Below are 20,327 nucleotides of genomic sequence, written 5' to 3'. Positions count from 1 at the left end.
CCAAGAAAGCTTCTAGTGCCAACCCTGTGGTAAAAAGGGTGAGAATTAGTATGGAAATTAAGAAAGATTTTGAAGGGTTTGGGGCTAACCCTGAGAAGCCTATGCCAGTTGTGGAATCCATTGTGCCTACTTCAAAAATTAAGGAAATGTGTGCACAGTGGGTTGAACTGCAAACCTTTATGGATGAAAATCACCCTGACACAGCTGTTGCAAGCCGTGCTGGTGACTATTTCAATGACAATGTTATGGCCCATTTTAGACAAATCGTAAAGGAACGGGAGGTACAGAGCTCTATGGACAGATTTGTTGTGCGACAGAGGTCCAGTGACTCTGAAGCTGGTCCTAGTGGCATTAAAAGAAGAAGGGAAGTAACCCCGGAAAAGGACTTGCTACCTCAAGTCCTAATGGAAGGGGATTCCCCTTCTAAACACTAACACTCTCTCTCCCCTCCTCCCATCCCATCAATCATCACCAGATCTTCAATAAAAGTAAGTGTCATGTAATTGTGCATGCCTTTTTCAGTTTGTGTGTACTAAAATTAACATTTTTTTCTGGTAAAAAAAATTTTTTTTCATACTTTTGGGTGTCTTGCACGGATTAATTTTATTTCCATTATTTCTTATGGGGAAAATTAATTCACATAGCGAACATTTCGCATAACGACCAGCCCTCTTGCACGGATTAAGTTCGCTATGCGGGGGTCCACTGTATTAACAATTTGAGCACACATACAGAGGTACAAAAAAATACAGATAAGAGCAGCATGCCAAAGCCACTTATACTATGCATAGCATTACGGGCTGGCTTAAAATTAACTTAAGATTAACTAAGCAATGATGAAATCAGTGATAAAACATTAATGTAAACAGATTACTATTAAAGCACAAGTGAGTATTACAAAGACAGGTCATATGGTTGCATGCATTGTTGTACATTCAGTCGTATGGAGTATTCTGTTAGGTAGTGTATTTAAAAAATACTAAAGTTAGATTGGGTTTTAGGTTTAACATTTATGTGATATAATTGTGAGAAACATTTAAGATATACAATTTATAAGGTTCAGTTATTCAGTATTTATTTGGTTTTGGGTGAGTAAGTGATCTTTGAGAAGAGACTTGAATTTATAAACAGGTAGTGTTTCTTTTATATTTACAGGTAATGAATTCCAGATTTTAGGGCCTTTTATGTGCATTGAGTTTTTTGCATAGTGTGAGATGGACACGAGGAACATCAAAGAGTGATCTGTGCCTTGTGTTATGGTCATGTGTTCTGTTGAGGTTGGCAAGATGTTTGAGGGGAGGGTTAGTATCAGAGTTAAGTGTTCTATGTATGTAATAGGTGCAGTAATAAGTATGGATGTTTTGTATGGTGAGTAGGTTTAGTGTATTGAATATTGGTGGAGTGTGCTGCCTGTAGTGAGAATTTGTTATCATTCTAACTGCAGCCTTTTGTTGGGTAATTAGTGGTCTGAGATGGTTAAGTGTTGTTGAGCCCCATGCACAAATTCCATAGGTGAGATAGGGGTAAATAAGAGAGTGATATAGGGCCAGGAGGGCTAACTGTGGAGCATAGTACCGTATCTTCGATAGTATGCCCACAGTCTTGGAAATTTTCTTAGAAATTTGTTGTATATGTGTATGAAATTTGAGTCTATTATCAAGGTGGATTCCTAAGAATTTTCCCTCTGTTAGCTTTGTGATAGGTGATCCGTTTATCATTATGTTAAGAGGGACATCTGTAGCTCTGTTACCAAACTGAATGAAGTAGGTTTTGTCAATGTTTAGTGTAAGTTTGTTAGTCCTCATCCAGGTAGATATTTTCTGTAATTCGGTATTTACAGTATTGGCTAGCGTGACTGGGCTCGGGTGGGAGAAGACGTATGTAGTGTTATCTGCAAAAAGTGTGGGTTTGAGTAATTGCGAAGCATTTGGTAGGTCATTTATGTATAGGAGAAAGAGAAGAGGGCCAAGGACACTTCCCTGTGGGACACCAACTGTAATTGGTTGTGCAGAAGAGTTTGCCCCATTTGCGTACACATATTGGCTTCTGTTGCTGAGGTATGACTTGAGGTAGTTGAGGGAGTGCCCTCTTTTACCATAGTGTGACAATTTTACGTGGAGCAAGTCATGGTCAACTGTATCAAAAGCTTTACGTAAGTCAATGAAGATCCCCAGTGGGACTTCTTTTTTCTCTATTGCAGTGTATATATGTTCTAGCATGTGTATAATAGCATCATTAGTATTTTTATAAGGCCTGAATCCAAATTGGCAGGGGTTGAGTATGTTTTGGGAGATAAGGTAGGAGTAGATTCGTTTATGAATTAATTTTTCGAAGATTTTTGAGAGAGGGTGTAAGTTGGATATTGGCCTATAGTTATTCAACTCTGGTCTCCTCCTTTGTGGATCGGGGTGACCCTTGCTATTTTGAGTACTGTAGGGAAGGTGGAGGATTCAATGGATTTGTTAAAGAGTGTTGCAATGATTGGTGATAGCACTTGTGACACTTTTTTGTATATAAAGGGTGGTAAGGTATTTAAATCTCCTGCCTTGTTTTTTAGTGCGTTGATAATAAGGGAGACTTCGTATGGGTTAGTCGGAGCTAGGAACAGTGTGTTCGGGTAGTTGCTGGTGAGGTAGTCATTTGGTGGAGTATCTGAGCTTGGGATTTTATTGGCAAGGTTTTGTCCTATAGTGGAGAAGAAATCATTAAGTCTGTTTGCTGTTTCTGTTGGTGGGAGTTGGGGTTCATCTGATTTTGCTAATTTTATTTCGCTATTTCGTGATATCTTTTTTGTTCCCAGAATTTCTGATAGGGTTTTCCAGGTCTTTTTTATATCACCTCGTAAGTTGGATAATCTGTTCTCATAATACAATTTTTTTGCCCTTCTTATCAGGCTGGTTAGGATTGACGAGTAACGTTTTGTTTGGTCTCTGGTTATGTGACCCATTCTGTACTGTTTTTCATATTGGTGTTTTGTATTTATGGATTTGAGAATGCTGGGTGTTAGCCAGGGACTGTTCAGTCTCTTAGCTGTCATCTGTTTAGTTTTTTTAGGGCAGTGCTTGTTATAGAGGTATTGGGTCTTTTATGGAAAATTATTAATACATTCGTCAATATCTGTATAGATTTCTAGCTCAGTGTGCCAGTCAATGTTTGCTACTGCTGTTGTGAAGTTATTAATGGCTGCCTCATTGTGAAGTCTGAAGGTGACTTTAGTAGTGTCTTGGGGTAGTTTACCAAGAGTTGTTATGAGGAAAGTAGGGTAGTGGTCTGTGGTATTATCTGTAATTATGCCTGATTTTAAAGGGGATATGGTGTTGGTCCAAATGTGGTCAAGTAGGGAAACACTAGTCTCTGTAACTCTTGTAGGTTTTGTTACTGTTGGTAGCAACATACAGTTACTCATTGTGTTTGTGAATTCAGTAACGTGTGGGTCCTGGTCTTGCAGGAGATTTATATTGAAGTCACCTGAGAGTAGTAAGTGATCTTTGTTCATGCGTGCATCAGTTATCATACCCATCTTACTGATGGGTGAACAGGGACAGCAGGTGTCCTATGGAAACATGTCCCTAATGTTTTCCAGTGTAAGGAAACACACCCAATGTCTTACCCTTTTCTGGGAATCAAACTCGGACCCTCACCGTGTGAATTGAGAGCTTTTGCCTCCAGGCCACGGGCCACTTAATAATGGTCCCAAAGTGCAAAAGTAGTGATGGTCGAAGTTCTTCACTGCCTAAGAGAAGCTGTGAAGTGCTTCTTATCAGTAAAAAGATGATAATTCTCCACTTATTGTGCATAATTTATCAGTTAACTTTATAATAGGTATATATGTAAATGAAAAATGATTTATATATAGGGTTCACTACTATCCACAGTTTCAGTATCTGTGGCAGGTACTTGGAACTCATCCCCATGGATACAGGAGTCCTACTGTATATACAGTTCATATATATAAACAGCACTATTATGAAATTATCCAACAGGAGGAATGCATGAAAGGCTGTATACTGAGTGAGAAGTATACAGTAGGGCTCTGCTTTACAGCGTTTCGCCTTATGGCATTCTGCTAATACTGCAATGTCAAATTATGACCAGAACTTGCTATACGGCGAGCGGTCTCTCAAATACGGCATGCTTCACCCAATTTGTTTACATTTTCCGTTAGCACATTTCTCTATTATGTCTGGAAATTTTCCAAAATTTCAAGTGTTTTAAAGTTATTGTATATTTTATATATACTCTGATAATTATACTTGTGTACCTGTACCTAAATATACTTGCACACTGTGCTGGCATGCAGGTACACATTAAAATCACTAAGAGTCTCTACTTTTGATGCCATGTAATCTCTTGGGTGCATTAAATGTCATATATTGTATTAATATAGACATTTCCATTAATCCATCTGATATTTTTTCAAAATTATAAAATAAACATGCTACATAACATATAAACATGATACATACACCCACAGTATAAAAATTGACATAAATATGAGATTTGTTTACCAAGCGGTTGTATGAGTGTCGGAAGAATTAAGTTCTCTCTAGTCAAACACCAGTTACTTAACTTTAGAAAAATATTCTTTTTGTATGCCTTCACTCTGTCTATAGCTATTCATGACCCTTATGGGTTTAGCACTTCTTTTTTTATTATGATTATAATAATAATAATAACTCGTAATAATAATTTGTCAGAGCATCATTCCTTCTAAAAATTACATGAGAATGGAAGTGTTGGTCTTTATTTATTCTACTGTACCACTGTGGAGACAACCTGTACACAATGCAAGGTGTTTATATGAATGTGTATCAACCATAACCAGGCAGTTTGTTTACATAAGTACTCTGTGGCTCTGTCATCTTACTTGTTCTCTCTCACATATTTATTCATTATCTCGCATACTCACCTCTCGCCCTACATTAAAACTACAAATATTTTAAGGTAAGTAATGAGTGTACAGTGGACCCTTGGTTATTGGCCATAATCCATTCCAGAAGGTCGGCCTAAAACCGAAATGGCCCCAAAATTGAAATAATATTTTTCATAAGAATTAATGTAAATACTACAATTAATCCATTTCCAGACACCCAAAAATATTAACAAAAAAATACATTTTTTGAAGATTAGTTATAGTTTTACACAAAACAATGAGAACTAAATTAAATAAATGAATATTTAAATCACTATTACATACCTTTATTGAAAAGACTTGTTGGCTTATGGAAGATAGGGAGGACTGATTATTGTTTGGAAGGGGAATCTCCCCTCCATAAGGACTTCAGGTATCCAAGCCCTCTCTGGGGGTTACTTCCCTCTCTGCCTACATCCTACACTCCCTGCTACACCCTGCCTCCCTGATACACTCCCTGCCTGCCTGCTACACTCCCTGCCTGCCTGCTACACTCCCTCCTCCATGCTGCATTCCCTGCATGCCTCCTACACTCCCTGCCTTCGTCCTACACTCTCTGCTACACCCTACCTCCCTACTATACTCCCTGCCTGCCTGCTACACTCTTTGCATGCCTGCTATGCTCCCTGCCTTCCATCTACACTCCTTGCTACTCCCTGCCTCCCTACTACACTCCCTGCCTGCCTGCTACACTCCCTGCTTCATTCCATGCTACACTCACTGCATACCAGCTGCACTCCCTGCCTCCCTGCTACACTCCCTCCATGCTACACTCCCTGCCTTCCTCCTACACTCCCTGCTACACCCTGCCTCCCACACTCCGTTTCCTTGCTACACTCCCTGCCTCCCTTTCACACTCCCTGCCTTCCTCCTACACTCCCTGCTACACCCTGCCTCCCTACTACACTCCCTGCTACAGCCTGCCTCCCACACTCCGTTTCCTTGCTACACTCCCTGCCTCCCTTTCACACTCCCTGTTTTCCTGCTACACTCCCTGCCTCCCTTCCACACTCCCTGTTTCCCTGCTACACTCCCTGCCTGCCTGCTACACTTCCTGCCTCCCTTCCACAGCATGTATGTAAAGAACTTAGGATAACCCAAAAAAGTCAGAGTGACTTATTTCCATTGGGGTCCTGCCTCCCTGCTACACTCCCTGCTAAGCTCCCTTTTGCAACATTAACTTCCTTGATGTTTGGATGAATGAGCAGAAGTGTCCTCACTTGCCCAGAAACACAGCCAGACTGACTCATGAACGCGTGAGCGGCTGGCGGGCAGGCGGGTCGACGCGTCCCATGCAGTTGATAACCGGAAGGATAACTGAGTTGGCTGATAAGTGGAATGGCTGATAACCGATGATCCACTGTACTGTATATGTATTTTATCACTCTAGGGTGCTTTAAGTGTCATGGTATATTTTGTGTGGGTAGGGCGGCCAGGAGGGCTACCACACCTGACTTCTTAAAGTAAATACTACCCGCCTTTTTTCCCTACATTAAGACTACAAATATTTTGAGGTAAATAATGAGTGTACTGTGTGTGTATTTTAATTTTTATTGTTTTTTAATGCCTAGTTCTATTGCTAACTTAATATATGTTAGTGTAAACTTGTTATCTGGCATTTATATGCATTTATAAGTGGAAAAAAGGCATTCTGCTTTGCAGCAGTAGCCTGGAACTTAACGTGCCATATAAGTGGGGCCCTACTGTACATGTAACAGATCTGAATGGTATAATGGCTTCTATTTACAGATAATTAAGTGTACCTTATGCAAGCTGGATACTGTAATGCCTTAGCCTATATGTACAAGCTTTCTTATAAGTATGCTTAATTGTGCGTGTTAAGTGGCCCTAAATTGTCTTAAATTATTTTTTCTGGACCCCTTTTTTATTTAAAATTCCCTTATATCTGATAAATTACTTTTATTTAAAGCAAGATAGAACAAGTTGGTATTATTAAATGAAATATACAGTATGAGACACGTAACATGGATGCAACAATAAGTATTTGTAACATGGCTTCAGACATAGACAAATGAAGTAATTGCAGTAGTGTGAGTATGATGTTTCTGCAGCTGCTGTTATAGGTGGCATGACTGCAACAGCAAAGTTGTGTAATATGTCTGCAGTAGTAGTAGTAATAGTAGTTGGTTGATTTATTAGGTTTAAAGCCTGTTGACTCTATAGTGATCTTTGAGGCTGCATAATTCCTGTTTATTATCAGACAAGAATGCTTGAATCTTTATGATAAGGATTTAAAGTAAACTTTGGGTATAAATACACTGAGAGATACTTTCAGTATATGTACTTCTGCTGCAACAGTTGTGAGCCATCTGAAAACTACCCCCCTCTCAAAAAAAAAAAAAAATGGTGAAATATTTTTATGGAAATTATTTTGCACTAAAACTTCATAGCAGCTGCTTAACCGTTTTAAAATAAAACTGAAATAAAATAATTTTATATACCTAACCTGTCTAAAAATTTGCACAAGTTTGTTTCACCGTTTTCCTTCATAAGGGCATATTTTAGATGTCCCAACATTTATGACCTGTTGGAATAGTAGACAACTGATGTATATGACATGACTACCAGTAAGATAGTTGCAAAATATGGCATACACATGTTGGAGATAGAAAGCCACTGGCTTATCTAAGTGTCTCCCCTAACTAGAGGTAAAGCTTTGCTGATCATTATATCCTCTTAAGCAAAAGTACATTTTTTACTATGACTCAAGACAGTGGAAAAAGTGACTGTAACTATATATGAGTGTTGGTTTTTGACAAAGAACTTTGGCCATGGAAGCAAAGAGGGGAATGTACGAAAGTATAGTTATACCAATGTTCTTATATGGGTGTGAAGTATGGGTGGTGAATGTTGCAACAAGGAGAAGGCTGGAGGCAGTGGAGATGTCGTCTCTGAGGGCAATGTATGGTGTGAATATAATGCAGAGAATTCGTAGTTTGGAAATTAGAGTTGGTGCAGGATTACCAAAACTATTATCCACAGGGCTGAGGAGTGGTTATTAAGGTGGGTCAGACATGTAGAGAGGATGGAACAAAATAGAATGACTTCAAGAGTGTATAAATCTGTAGTGGAGGGAAGGTAGGGTAGGGGTTGGCCTAGGAAAGGTTGGAGGGAGGGGGTAAAGGAGGTTTTGTGTGCGAATGGCTTGGACTTGCAGCAAGCATGTGTATGTGTGTGTGCGTGTGCGTGTGCGTGTGCGTGTGCGTGTGCGTGTGTGTGTGTGTGTGTGTGTGTGTGTGTGTGTGTGTGTGTGTGTGTGTGTGTGTTAGATAGGAGCAAATGGAGACAGATGGTTTTTAGGAGTTGGCATGCTGGTGGAGTTTGAGCAAGGTAACATTTATGAAGGGAGTCAGGGAAACTGGCAGTCTGGACTTGAGTCTTGGAAATGGAAAGTACAGTGCCTGCACTCTGAAGGAGGGGTGTTAATGTTGCAGTTTTATGACTATAGTGTAAGCACGCCTCTGGCAAGACAGTGATGGAGAGAATGATGGTGGGGAAAGTTTCTTTTGCGGGCCACCCTACCTTGGTGGGAAATGGCCGATGTGTTAATAATAATAATATTTAAAAGAATTGCAGGAGAGATGTTGTTATTGTTACAATAGAAGTAGTTAAAAGTTCCATGTCATTCTTGATAAATATCTCAACATCCTTCTGAATTCCCTTCTTGTTGATAGTACAAAACTCGTGCAAAGAAGGAAAGTAATGATTGAAACTACAAGATGATGTGAGAAGGCTGCATATGTTGTCAAGTAAATGGCTATTCAAGTTCGACCCTTGTAAATGCAAGTTGATAAGGATGGTTGAAGAAAGGAAAACACTATTACTGTAATAACTGAATGTAAGACCTGAGGATGGACTACTGGCAGCAACAGCCATGGTTACTAGGCAGTGAGCAGTAAAGTCAGGCCAGCCTTGAAACTGGTTACAAGTAACTGGTCATATAGGCTTGAATGGCTGAGCCTTCACAACATGGGAGGCATGAAAGAATCAAAGGGACATGTTCACAACATTCAAGAAACTCAGAAATATTGAAAACTTGGATGAAGTCTTTGTACAATCCTTGGAAGGGGTGGGAACTTGATGAGGAAAAATAGTTATGAAAAATATTGTGGTCTTAAGGTTCAGCTGTAATGGTGGGTTATACTGTCATCATAACATCAAATTTCTCTTTAAATCTTGAGTAGATCAAGACATTGCTTCCATCAGAGACTATTGTCCAGTTTATCCTGCTGTCTGGTGTATTCCACTGTCCAGAGTATCATCATTTTTGTTAAGTGACATGGATGCAGTGTTAAATACATATACTACTACATGATAAGGCCACACATAACTTAACCTATGTATGGTTTGGTGAGCTTGTTGTTGTTACTGTCATCTCACGTTAGGATTCCTAAAGAAGTAGTAGGATAAACTTCTCCTACTTTAGGAATCCTAACTTTATCTAATTTGTTCAGTATCTTCATTCTTGAACTGCTTTTGAAGAACATACAGGAGGGCCCCGCTTATACAGCAGGTTAGGTTCTGGGCTACTGCTGTAAAGCAAAAATTGCTGTCAAGTGAATCATAGCCTTTCCACTTTCAAATGCATATAAAATCATGATAATGTGTTTATACTATCATAGACTAAGTGAGCAATGGACTAGGCCTAAAAAATGCATATACAGTACACACATTACTTACCTTAAAATATTTTCATCATTAGCTTATAGCGAGTGGTGAATATATTTATAGTAGGAAGTCTGACTAAATGAAGAATGGGTATAAATGAAAACCACTGTACAGTGGAACCTCTACTTGCGAGTTTAATCTGTTCCATGACCTTGCTCGCAATTGGATTTACTCATTTGCAGAGTCAGTTTTCCTCATTTAAATTAATTGAAATGCAATTAATCTGTTCTGGTGGAATTCTGTACTTCAATAATTTCCCTAATATCAACTCTACGGCTCATTTATATATCACAATTCATCTGATATGACATAATAAACAACATAAATAACATAGAAACCTGATACATACTCTAAAATGAATAAAATGTCATTCATGTAGTGGTATGGGCGGTGTCGGCGGTGGACGAGTCTGTCTGGAGACCGGACAAAATACTTCTTGAATAATTTTGCTAATATCATCTACTATACGGCTTATTTATCTATAACAGTTCATCTAATATGGCATAACAAACAATATAACATAGAAACCTGACCCGACCAGTATGTTTTAAATAAGTGACCCACTGATCAGATCAGACTGGTTCCGAACCCTCGACTGGTCCAAACCCTCGACTGGTCCAAACCCTTGACTGGTCCGAACCCTTGACTGGTTTCAAACGGATTCGTTGGACAATAAAGCAGACTGTAAACAGATGGGGTTGTAGGCGCCCTTATCAAACACAAACAATAAATATAAATCAGGAACGTACACGGTAAGCTGTCCAATATACAAGTACAGTTAGAAATAGAAATACAAATAGCTAGAGCTTCATTTAAGGAGGTTATTAATAGAGTATTCAAGAGGTTGCTTGTAGAATTACAGTAAATCAACCATTCAAATCATTATGAAGCTCTGTGTAGTCTGCAGTCAATCAAAGAAACGGGCTTCCACATGGATAAATTGTCATTTTTGTGGAAATTGGTGTCACGCCCCTTGTGCAGATATCCAAGAACTAGCTACAAGCAGTATTAAAACAGGGAAGTGTTTTTGGGTATGCCCAAATGAGATAAATCTGTGGACTAAAATCACAAGGGTATTAAAAGAGGATAACATCAAAGCTGCTTTCATAGAAAACCTGGAAGCTTTCTACAACAGATGGGAACATAAAAAGTCTGGGCTGAATGTACTGCCCTTGATACTGGCCATGTAGTCAGAAACTGTAAGGCTGGAGGTGATGTCCTGGTAGTCAGTAAATGTGGGGCTGATAGTGCTGTCCTGGGAGACAGTAATGGTGAAGCTGGAGGTGCTGTCCTGGGAGACAGAAATGGTGAAGCAGGAGGTGCTGTCCTGGGAGACAGTAATGGTGAAGCTGGAGGTGCTGTCCTGGGAGACAGTAATGGTGAAGCTGGAGGTGCTGTCCTGGGAGACAGTAATGGTGAAGCTGGAGGTGCTGTCCTGGGAGACAGTAATGGTGAAGCTGGAGATTTTGTCCAGGTAGTCGGGAATTATACGCAGGAAGGAATACATATAAATGACCTCATAGGGGACAGGAGCCATAGTGGGGAAACAAGTGTAGTCAAAGATAAGATAAAACCAATATTGCAAACTAGAAATACCACAGGAAATAGCAAACAAGAGGACTCCACTAGCAATAGTGAGGATATATTACCAAAAACAACTGGTGGGAGCTCCATTGCTGGTGCTAGGGAGGATAGGAATAAGACAGGTAAACATGCACCAACAGGGAATACAGTCACAGAAACCCAAGGCATTATATTCACACCACACATTGCCCTCAGACATGACATCTCCACTGCCTCCAGCAGCGAGGAGAAGGCTGGAGGCAGTGGAGATGTCATGTCTGAGGGCAATGTGTGGTGTGAATGTAATGCAGAGAATTCGTAGTTTGGAAGTTAGGAGGAGGTGCGGGATTACCAAAACTGTTGTCCAGAGGGCTGAGGAAGGGTTGTTGAGGTGGTTCGGAAATGTAGAGAGAATGGAGCGAAACAGAATGACTTCAAGAGTGTATCAGTCTGTAGTGGAAGGAAGGCGGGGTAGGGGTCGGCCTAGGAAAGGATGGAGAGAGGGGGTAAAGGAGGTTTTGTGTACGAGGGGCTTGGACTTCCAGCAGGCATGCGTGAGCGTGTTTGATAGGAGTGAATGGAGACGAATGGTTTTTAATACTTGACGTGCTGTTGGAGTGTGAGCAAAGTAACATTTATGAAGGGGTTCAGGGAAACCGGCAGGCCGGACTTGAGTCCTGGAGATGGGAAGTACAGTGCCTGCACTCTGAAGGAGGGGTGTTAATGTTGCAGTTTAAAAACTGTAGTGTAAAGCACCCTTCTGGCAAGACAGTGATGGAGTGAATGATGGTGAAAGTTTTTCTTTTTCAGGCCACCCTGCCTTGGTGGGAATCAGCCAGTGTGATAAAAAAAAAAAAAAAAATTATTATTATTATACATTATTATTATGATTATTATTACAATATAAATAATTTGTAATTTTTATTCACAAAAAAAAATTTCAGATTTACTGTTATGCAGACTACTGCCTTATTGCAATAATTGTATAAATAATGTCATCCCATTCACGAATACATGTTGAAATAGACAGTGACATTTGTTTACTCTTGAACATAGCCAAAACAATTGAACATTTCTCCTACGTTGAGCTCAATTTCAAGGTACTTTTCGTCGTGAAAGCAATAAAAATTATATCTATTTCTGTAATATATATATATTCCATTCTGTCAAATGAGACCAAAAAATGAAAATACAGCCATAAAAACCATACGAAAATACCACTAAAGGGCGGCTAATTGCTGAGAAGTGAATTCCATTATTTATGCTCCAATTTCTTTCATTTTTGGTGTACGTTAAGAAGCATCTTTCCATCACACTTTGCCCAAGTTTCAGTAAGATAATCCAACACACAAATGATATCCAAGTCCCTAGATAAAGAGCAAGAGCTCCTCACCAGCGTCAAGGAACCTCTCTTGAGGTCTGCTCGCTTATGGAAATTTTGCTCGCTTATGGATGCAAAAAATTGACCCATCAACTGCTCGTATTTGGAAAAACTCACATGTGGATGAGCTCACAGGTAGAGGTTCCACTGTATTAGCAAAACAATGTAAAATGAAGCACTGTAAAGTGGGACCTTCCTGTATATAGTGTTATGTGAAACTAGGAATGATGTACAATACACCAACAAGTTAAGTTTTGCTTGCTTAAGTAAGATGTGACATAATTTATGAAGGGGTAAACATTTTGGGTGTTATGTGCCATATTTTTTCCTAATAGAAGACAGTGCATATACTCATTGCTTTACCAGGGAGATTGAGTGAGATGAAGATTATTTATGGTAAACAAACACTGATTGTAACAGATACAGTACAAATTACAGGATTTGAGTGAGACACAAGTGAGATGTAGCTGCAAATACATTGGACTTGTAGCAGCAGTATAAACATATGACATTGCTGCAGAATCATACACCATGATATGATTGTCAGCAGACATATTTCATAATGCCACCACAGTAAACACACATACAATGTCAGCTGCAGAAAACCAATATTTAACTACAGTAGTACACATGCCACAAATGGCTGCAGGGATAAGCATAACTGATATCACAGTAATAGTAAGTTTAACATCAGGTACCTGATTTCAGGAACTACACGTAGGCCAAGCTTGGAAAGACAGACCACACTGTATGATGACCAAGGCGGAGGGACGAGAGGAGACGGAACCAGTCGAGAAAACAGGTACTCTAACTACCATAGCTACTATCACCAGTACTCCTCCAGCCAGGATGATCCCAGGTACGTGGTATAACACGCAGTTATTCAATCCTGTCAAGCTGTAGGAACTGGCTGGTCAGGAAGGCTGTGAAAAGCTTCTTAAGATTTCCTATGGTAGGTTTTCATCTAAGGGCTTAAACTTTTAGCCTTTTGGGTAGAGTGGGGTGTACCAATGTAATTAGTTTGTGTTTAGCCTTAAATTTGATATTTTTTTTTTTTAAATTGAGAGATCTCTAACCTTCTTGGCCAGCCAGTGCCTGACAATTGACCACTCAAGGCCAACACCTGCCCACAAAGCCGCATGCTGCCCATCTGTTGGTCCGCCCACAGCCCCGCGCCTGCCCGCCCGCCCGCCCGCCCCCTGCAGCCCATATGTCTCTCCTTCGGCCTCATCATGGCCATGTGTCCGTGGATCATCGTCTTCATGTGTACTTCTCTGCTCAGTCTTCTCCTGCTGACTGACTCCTCTGGCTCTCTGCTGGTCTCACCTGCTGTTTCTCTGCTGCCACTGTGTCATAAAGGGACAACGTCACGAGAGAAGCTCCACCAGGGACTAGCCACCCCTTGTATATACATCAGTTTCTCAGCACAGGCGCATCCTCAGTTTAACTCTTCATGGCTTTCTGAGTTGTGTTTTACTATTAGAAAATAATGTTAAAACCTGAGATTTTCAGAGGAAAAAGTGTTAGAAAATTGCATTATACTGACCTGCACTTCAAAAGTGTAGGTAAGTGTAAATTTAATAATCATTTTGGAATCTGCCAATTTTGTAGCTTCCCAGTGAGTGTTAATAAATCATATAGATTTAATTTGAGACACCCAGAATTCAGGACACAACTCCCATGATTTTATTAGATAAATCATTCTAAAAGTTACTAATGAGCCTGTAAAGTGATTCTAAAAAATATATATAGTGAAAACTTTTATAATATTTAATATTTCTTACAAGGTCATAAGCCCGGCATCCATTATTTACCTGCCAACCATCATATCTAAGATTCACTACATATAAAATAAGCTTCAAGTAGCTGCTTGTAATGCATATACTATAATGTTTGTAAGCAGGAATGGCAATAGTGTGAATATATGAAACAGGAGCAAGGGAGATTACTAATGTTGATGCAGCACAATTAATTTCATTATTATTGGCATAAAAGTATTTGTCTAAATAAATTGTTTTTATTTCAAGTTTCTCTAGCACTTCTTCAGACTTACTTTCCTGCACATTACAATGAGTTAAACTTCACATTTCTACATTAAATGCCTTTGTGTCATTTATTACCATTACAAGCCTCTAGCAGGTCTTACTAACATCTTTTTAATGGTTTATGGATACTCTGCTTGATAGAATATATTAGAATACAACTTTGGCAGTTCATTAATGGAAGGATTTTATTTCCAGTTAACTTCTGGACAATATTTTCTAAATAAATGTACATGAGTATCCCTTCATCATCCTTCCCTATCTGAATTACACTCACTAGCTCTGTATCTGAGGCTTTGGAAATTAGCTTGCACACTAGTAAATCATATCTACTTACCCCAAGGATAAATATTGTTAGTTTGTTATTTTTTAACTCAATGGCTATTTTCAGCAAGGTAGGGGTGACCCAGAGAAGAAAATGCATTCACCATCATTCATTCAGTCATTGTCTTGCCAGAAATGTGCTGGCATCACAATTCCTAGTACCCTCCAACTGTTACATTCCACCCCTCCTTCAGGGTGCAGGCACTGACCTTCTCACTTTCACCCATAAGGGTGTTATGGCTTAGGATATATTACTGTTAAGTGATCCTTTGTGTTTTAAATGTGGTGTAAAAATCCTAAAAGGGTCACTATCTGATTTAAGACTAATGTCAGGAGACTCAGTGTTGTTTCCTGTTGAATAAATTGCCTTCATCTATAAATGTGTTGAAGGTTTTCCCATCATCTACTGGCTTTTCCCATCATCTACTGGCTTTTCTACCCTAACTATGTATGCCTGTCTGTTGGAGGCATTGATGCAGCAAATAGATTTTTGCTGCATAAAATATACTTGTAGCTCAGTGGTATCCTGATTGGCTCACAATCAAAGAAATTCAGTTTTGAGTTTTTGGGGAGGTGACCTGAAATTGATATAAAATATGGCATTTTGAATTATTATTATTATTATTATTATTGCATTTTTTAGTTATGGTTGGAAAACTTTGGTCTTTGGTCATAGAGTATAGTACTGGTATCTGTGGTTAGATTGTCCGTAATTTTTTTTTAATTCATCTTTACTCTAAATGGTTCCTAACTCTTATAAGTTGTTGTTAAACTTTTTCCCCAAGATGTATTATTATTATTAGTATATCTTAAGCACTAACTCTTTAGAGGTCTTTCATCACAAGGAGTGATGGAGGCTCGATGATCCACTCACCAAGTTCTCCCAAAGTTGCAGCTATCAAGAGGGCACTATTTTTAGCTGTGTTACCTATATATTCATGCTGTATCATTTAATTTTTGGGTACTACACGCAAAATTTTCTCTTGTTTCCCTGTGAACATGTTCTGTGATCCATACAAATCATTCCTGTATTCTTGTGTTGAGCATGTCAAGTGGGCAAGGTAGTTTTCTTACTGTTTGTTGTCCATATGCTCAATCCTTTGGGTTGAGACTTGGTCATCAGTGCACATGGTAATCCTTTAGTTTTTAGATGGGTTGTACAACCTTGCTCTGGTAGGCCAGCTGATGGTTAATTATCATTATCCAAAGACCCGTGTGAGACACTCATTCTGTTTATTGATGAATAAATCATCTTCACTGTAAAGTGAGAGTTGGTGCTCTTACGTTTGTCTTAGTTTTATAGTTGTGATGGTCTCTTGTTTTATATGGGTTTGTCCCTTTGTGTGTGTATATATATATATATATATATATATATATATATATATATATATATATATATATATATATATATATATATATATATATATATATATACATGTATATATATATATATATATACATGTATATCTATATATATATATATATATATATATATATATATATATATATACACATGTATATATATATATATATGTATACATGTATATATATATATATGTATACATGTATATATATATATATATATGTATACATGTATATATATATATATATATATATATATATATATATATATATATATATATATATATATATATATTATGTTAAAATAAATATATATATATATATAGATATATATATATATATATATATATATATATAAATCTATATATATATATATATATATATATATATATATATATATATATTTATATATATATATATATTTATATATATATATATATATTATATATATTCATATTTTAACATAATATAACCTTGTGCTGCATTTGTCCTCAGAGTATTTTGTTGATTTAGACCACAAACTGTGCCTCATTTGTATTTGTTCTCATATATTACTATGCCCTTTTTTCTGATAGCAGTGTTCCTTAGGTTATTGACATTCGACACGTAATAGCTATATTTTGTTCCAGTCATATGAGCATCCCTGTCAGATGGGTGCCACAATTCTTTGTATATTGAAAAATTATCATCCTCCCTCAGTACTCCTTAATGCAATACATTTTGTTGGTATTGCAACCCATTTTCACTATTTTATGCCCTTTGAGAGCTATTTTTGTGCACTTTTTTGGAAACATTGCTCGCTTAAACCTTTCTAGTTATATTTTCCTAGTAAGTACTCTATTTCCTTTCTTTCTTTGTTGTCTTTAGGTGCCAACTACCCTTTTCCTGCCACTTAGGTTTGTGTGGGCACCTTTATATGTTTTATATGGGTGCCCTTTATGCCTCCTCTTTTTTTTTATACATTTTTTGTAAATGACTGACCCAACCATCTTCTTTCTTAGCCTTCCTCTGGTTCTGTCTCTCTCTGGTTGGTGCCTCGTCTTTCTGTGTCCCATGTTGGTGCCACGTTTTTTACCCCTGTAGCTTCGCACATGTAGTCTTGAGAGCAGCACTGTGACTGCTTTCAAACACCATTATCCAACAGCACCTGCAGGCGCCTTGTGTAGTTGTAGCAATACTCCTAGTAGCATAGAAACCACACAGGCTGCCTGTATATATTAAATAGTATCCTTAACACACTCACTAAATTGCTGCTTATAGCTTTAAATTTTAACCTATAACTTGTAGCTTGATACTAACAGATTATCATTAAATACGCCTAATTCTTTTTTTTTTTACATCAGTACTGGTATATGCTTATTAATCCACTTCTAAAACACTTATTATTCTGTTTTCATGCTACAGGAAATTATATTTTGCATAGGAAACTACATACTAAGACAAGAAGATTAGTGCAAGTGATCACAATGGAGCACACTTCTAATCCTCCAAATTAAAATTTCATTTGTAAAAAGTTTACCTTAGCTTAACTGTTTAAATTACTTAGCTTTTTAGCTGTATTCAGATTACCTTAGCTCTCAAATTCACACCTTGTCAATTATTTTTAATAAATATATTAATAATTGAATACAGCCAGATTGGATATGATTGTATTCAGATCGTGTCAGCGGATGTTATGCATAGAATTGATGAGGGAAAAAGAGTGAGTGGTGCAACAAGAACTTTGTCCTTGGAGGCAAAGAGGGGAATTATATAGTACTCTTATATGGGTGTGAAGCGTGGGTGATATGTTGAGCGAGGAGAAGGCTGGTGGAGATGTCTACATGTGTGGTGTGAATATAATATTCGTAGGGAAGTTAGATGCGGGATTAATTTCCAGAGGGCTTAGACAATGTCTTCAAGAATCAGTCCGGGGTAGGGGTCGGCCTAAAATAAAGGAGGTTTTGTGTGCGAGGGGCTTCGACTTCCAGCAGGCATGCGTGAGCGTGTTTGATAGGAGTGAATGGAGACAAATGGTTTTTAATACTTGACGTGCTGTTGGAGTGTGAGCAAAGTAACATTTATGAAGGGATTCAGGGAAACCGGCAGGCCGGACTTGAGTCCTGGAGATGGGAAGTACAGTGCCTGCACTCTGAAGGAGGGGTGTTAATGTTGCAGTTTAAAAACTGTAGTGTAAAGCACCCTTCTGGCAAGACAGTGATGGAGTGAATGATGGTGAAAGTTTTTCTTTTTCGGGCCACCCTGCCCTGGTGGGAATCGGCCAGTGTGATAATAAAAAAAAATAAATAATAAAAAAAATAAATATTAATTGAAGCCTGGATGATTTCTCATGTTGCCAACAAGAAATTATTTACTCAAAAATATGTTGATGGTACTACATAAAATATAGGGTGATGAAATTTCCTTAGAAATGTCTGAACCCCAAAATCCTGAGCATTGGACTATCATGAGGGAGACCATAGTATGATCCCTGGTATTACTTACACAATGCTCTGTGTAAAACATGAGAGCATATATGAATTTCTTATTACTGAATGTAAAAAGAAAAAAACATTACAGTTTTCTTCTCTTTCGGGTCACCCTGCCTCAGTGGGAGACGGCCCATGTGTTGAAAAAAGACAAAACCATGTATTTCTCCTCAGAGTATTTTTGGCTGTTAATGCTACATTGATCTGCTGGAACTACCCAACCCAACTAGATGGATATCATTGATATACTATTTGACTGATCCTGATTGATTTTAGGTTACCATTGATTTTGTACATATAATAATTTTTTGTATATACCATACCATTAGAGTTTGAAGGCCAAGTGTCTATCTTTGCCATGCCTTTTATAAATGAGAAACTTATAATTTTGTAACTTAGCCTTTTAATCATGCTTAAAAAGTTGTTTCTCAACAAATCAAAGTTGAAAGGGCTCAGGCATTTTTATATTGAATTTTAAATACTTGAGAGAAAATGTAAATCTTTCCAGAAATCTTAATAATTGATTATTAAACCATCTTTTAAAAACCAAGTTGTATATACATGTAGTTGTATTATGTCCTTGTTGCCAGTGTTTAGTCTGAATGTGACCAAACTTTGGTCTATATATCTCCTACCCTGCTTCAGCTTTACTTTGACTTCATTTAATGTGCAAATTGTAATTAATGTTTCAGCCCAAAAATTAACCCCTTTCATACTTCAGTAAAGGTGAAATGCCATCATATACTGTAAAACAGTATCTTTGTTTCCACAGGTACAATATGAATTGAATATGTAAGAAAATTATATTTATATACATATGTGCAAAACAGTTGCTGTGAAAAAATAGTGACATTCCTACTGCTTTCATGATTTCTCACATGATTTCTCATATGATAATGTGAGAAATCATGAAAGTGCTTGGAATTTCAGTATTTTTCAGAGTGGTTGTTCTGCAGATTGTGATATCACCTGTTTACTGTAAGGTTATCGCATTATATATATACATATATGTAAAGAAATCCTTCATAACTAACAGAGAAATATATGTTTATAACTAATGTTGGGCTACTGTTACTCTCATCTGCTCATCACATCAGTTAGACATCAAGCTAATCTAATATCCTTTTTAGTAAATTGTTTTGTGCATCTTTTTTTGTTGTATGAAAATTTATAGACCATCTGCAGCTCCTGTTTCTTGGAGTATTTTATTTTCAACGTGTGTTCTCTTGCTGCTTGTCCTATTCAAATTCAAATTTTTATTTCTTTTTAAGCTGTACAAGGACATGTAATAAAACAGTGTTAGGCACAAGAGCCACTAGTATGCAAATGTATTTCAGGCAAACTAATCCTAATGTTAAAAGACTGCCCAAGACTGTAAACAAGGATTTTTTTATGCAATTAGTACAGTTATGTGCACAATAAGAAAGATAAACTAAATGAACAGTGAGATTTTTAAAAGTTTTTTAACACACTGGCCATCTCCTACTGAGGTAGGGTGACCCCAAAAAAAGAAACTCTATTACCATCATACACACTATTACTGTCTTGCCAGAGGCACAAAGATACAACAGTTTAGATGTCACTAA

General features: G+C 37.8%; 1 protein-coding gene across 11 annotated transcripts in view; it reads left to right on the top strand.

Annotated features, from left to right (window-relative positions):
* Positions 1-20,327, top strand: part of unc-13 — a 1,383,522-nt gene that overhangs the window by 490,278 nt on the left and 872,917 nt on the right. For 10 of the 11 annotated variants that reach the window (XM_070092069.1, XM_070092068.1, XM_070092067.1 and 7 more), the window contains one exon: positions 13,254-13,404. In XM_070092069.1, coding sequence (XP_069948170.1) covers positions 13,254-13,404 — 151 coding nt within the window. The remainder of the gene's footprint in view (positions 1-13,253; positions 13,405-20,327) is intronic. The other variant, XM_070092064.1, reaches the window with a different exon arrangement.

Source organism: Cherax quadricarinatus, chromosome 38 (assembly GCF_038502225.1).
Source record: "Cherax quadricarinatus isolate ZL_2023a chromosome 38, ASM3850222v1, whole genome shotgun sequence".
NCBI classification, from domain to species: Eukaryota; Metazoa; Arthropoda; class Malacostraca; order Decapoda; family Parastacidae; genus Cherax; species Cherax quadricarinatus.
The sequence above is the reverse complement of the archived record's forward strand: the minus strand, read 5'-3'. Positions and strand labels throughout refer to the sequence as shown.